Source organism: Opisthorchis viverrini (genome assembly GCF_000715545.1).
Source record: "Opisthorchis viverrini unplaced genomic scaffold opera_v5_345, whole genome shotgun sequence".
In the NCBI taxonomy this organism is placed as follows: domain Eukaryota; kingdom Metazoa; phylum Platyhelminthes; class Trematoda; order Opisthorchiida; family Opisthorchiidae; genus Opisthorchis; species Opisthorchis viverrini.
The window spans coordinates 546,333-548,942 of record NW_008752001.1 but is presented as its reverse complement, the minus strand read 5'-3'; the positions used below and the strand labels follow the sequence as shown (position 1 = coordinate 548,942).

The following is a 2,610-nucleotide window of genomic DNA, read 5'->3' as shown; positions in this document are numbered from 1 at the left end:
AATGCTTCTAAGCGACTTTATTGTAACTGCGCACGGATGTAACAGACACCAATTTTACCGAAAGAGGATTCATTCGCTCATTGTACTCTTTTTCCAACTTTGTGGTTCCAAAGTGAAAGTGGAATGATAATTAACAGGTATCGACAAAAATGTAGTCCGCCGATTGAATGACCACGTGTCGACCGGTATCGCACCTTACATGAGCTACGGTGAAGACTGTCTTGATTTGATTGTCCAGTTTTCACTTCTCTGCACACGCATGTATTCCTACTGGGGCCAAACTCACCTTAGAGCATGAATACATTTGCCATTGGTGTTCGAGTGACAAACAATCCGCGAGGTATTTGAAGAAAGCTCATTTAATTCTCATCATTATTTTGCTTGTGCGTACCGTCATTCTGGTGTGATGCATTATTCTCTGTTTTCGGGGATATTGCTAAACTATATGCTCACTGAAGGCGTTTGATCTTAATGAGTTAAGCGTTCGCTATTTTTCCGTTGGTAACAGTTCTTATCCCGTTTTAAATATGGATTTTAAGGTTATTGGCTATTTTGATGTCAAAACTAGGAGATGAAGTGTGTAGGGTCCTTGCAATGGGTGGGAACCAAGGAGCCGACCAGATATTCGGAGGACCCAAAGCCCATTCCAATCTACATGACGATTCTAAAGCACACCTATTCCTCTCAGTCTAATCAGTTGTATTTTCTACATAAACGCTACAGCCAAGGCAAGTGGCGAAATTTAGAACAAGTAACTATTAGAAATCGAGTCCAATGGCCTATAACTAGATATCCGGTCTCAGGTACTGATGTTCGAACGGGATGTGTATAGGTGAATCTGAACTCCGTCCAATAGAAAAGGGGGAGTTTAACGTGAACAGATTTTTGGGGGATAATACTCACCGGCCGGAGCAGATCTCACCAAATCCCGATTTCCTGTGGTGGTAGCTGTAGCTGAGAAAATACGTAATATTTTACGAGCTATCTGAACAAACGCCCGGCATTGTGACGAGTAAGGTGGCAAACGGAGTTTTTGAGTCGGAGAGTGTAAGCATCCGGATGTGGTCATCATTCTGCTCCTGTTCCAAGGAGCAAGAACAGTAAGTATCTCGATTGTCGTTTTTTAGGCTTTGAACTCCTACAACCGCTGGGGAAATTTTCCTTCTTCCCCTGCAGTTGGCCAACACCAGTTGTTTACAATAATGATAGTGGGTTATCCAAACCAAAGTCAAATAAACTCACATCTTGGAACAAAGACGGTTGTCGGCTGACGTGCTAGGGTGGTAAAAAATGAAAAGTTAAGCAAGGATTGGCATTTGAGTTGAGCACTAAATTTGTATAGTGGTTTGTGTCTTACATGCAAATATGTTTGGGCTTTCTGGTTTCACAAACAGGTCGCCGCATCGGTAATGAAAACTGACTCTAACATAGTGCACTGCACCTAATTATAATTGAGGTCCATCTCAAAATAAATTTATTAAATTTACTAGAAATAACAGTATCCTAAAGCCAAATCGAATTACCCAGTGAAATTTTATTCACAGGTGACCAGTTTTCGACAATATCTTATCAGGGGCCTTAATCACTGAGTTATGTGGTCATCCGAACTTTCGAGAGCACATGGTCCCAAACAGACTAGCCGTTTCAAATATTCTCTCTTTTAGCAATTTACTTATAACGTTTGTGCCGATGAGTCTATATGATTTGCAACATATCATAAATAATACATTTGGATTCACAGATAATGTACCAGACGTCAGCGTTTTACCCCAATGGAGTCATTCATTCGGACAACCTACTCATTTCATATAGATTCCACCAGTTTCCCTGGAGTCATCATACACCATGCTGCACCAAATGTTTATTCTGACGCTGCCTCATAAATATATTTTGACTGCGAGATATTTTCGCCCATACATTCTCGCATTTTTAACTAGCTTTACTCAAAATGTGTACTTTCCGAGGAAAATATAACATCTCTTCTTGTTTTAAACTCTAATCCCCTTATTTTCCTGAAGGTATGCAGCCAGTGCTCTTTGTCCTTTTTGTTGAGGATTGTTTCCGCCTGCAACAAAAACACTTTTTGAGTCAAACATGAACTGAAATCTGGTACATAGGACTCACCAACCGGAGCAGATCTTACCAAATTCCGAGTCTCTGTGTTCGCGGCTGTAACTGAAGAAATATGTCGTGCTGACGCACCCATCCCCGAGGATTCAATGCATAATTCTAAAGTTAATAGCTCGCGAACGCTTTACACCATAAAATATTTCCCTTGAACTCAGGTCTTTTTTTCCCAGTGGAACCGTTACAATATAACATGAACTACATTCATTGCTGTTGACGAAGTGTACCTTCCTGAGGCGTTTCTGTTGATGGAATGGAGTAAAGTATATTACGAAGATAGTTATAATTTGGTCTCACTGTTGGCCTGTATTCATTTTGCTGCCGAAATGGGTAGCATCGCATTAGGATTGTAGAAGCAAGCACCGTACATCCGCGAAATCAGCACTACTCGGTGGAAAATGTCAGGTGAGATAAATCCGCTTGACCTCTAACCCAGTGGTTGAAGTATAAATCGTGGAAACTACTCATAAGGTTGCTGAAAAC

General features: G+C 40.9%; 1 protein-coding gene across 1 annotated transcript in view; it reads right to left on the bottom strand.

The window, feature by feature from the left end:
• Positions 1 to 1,242: 1,242 nt before the first annotated feature.
• T265_15083 (hypothetical protein) overlaps positions 1,243 to 2,610 on the bottom strand; it is a gene marked incomplete at both ends in the record, with an annotated part of 9,701 nt that continues 8,333 nt past the window's right edge. The window contains one exon of the mRNA XM_009176509.1: positions 1,243 to 1,275. Within this exon, the coding sequence (XP_009174773.1) occupies positions 1,243 to 1,275 (33 nt within the window). The remainder of the gene's footprint in view (positions 1,276 to 2,610) is intronic.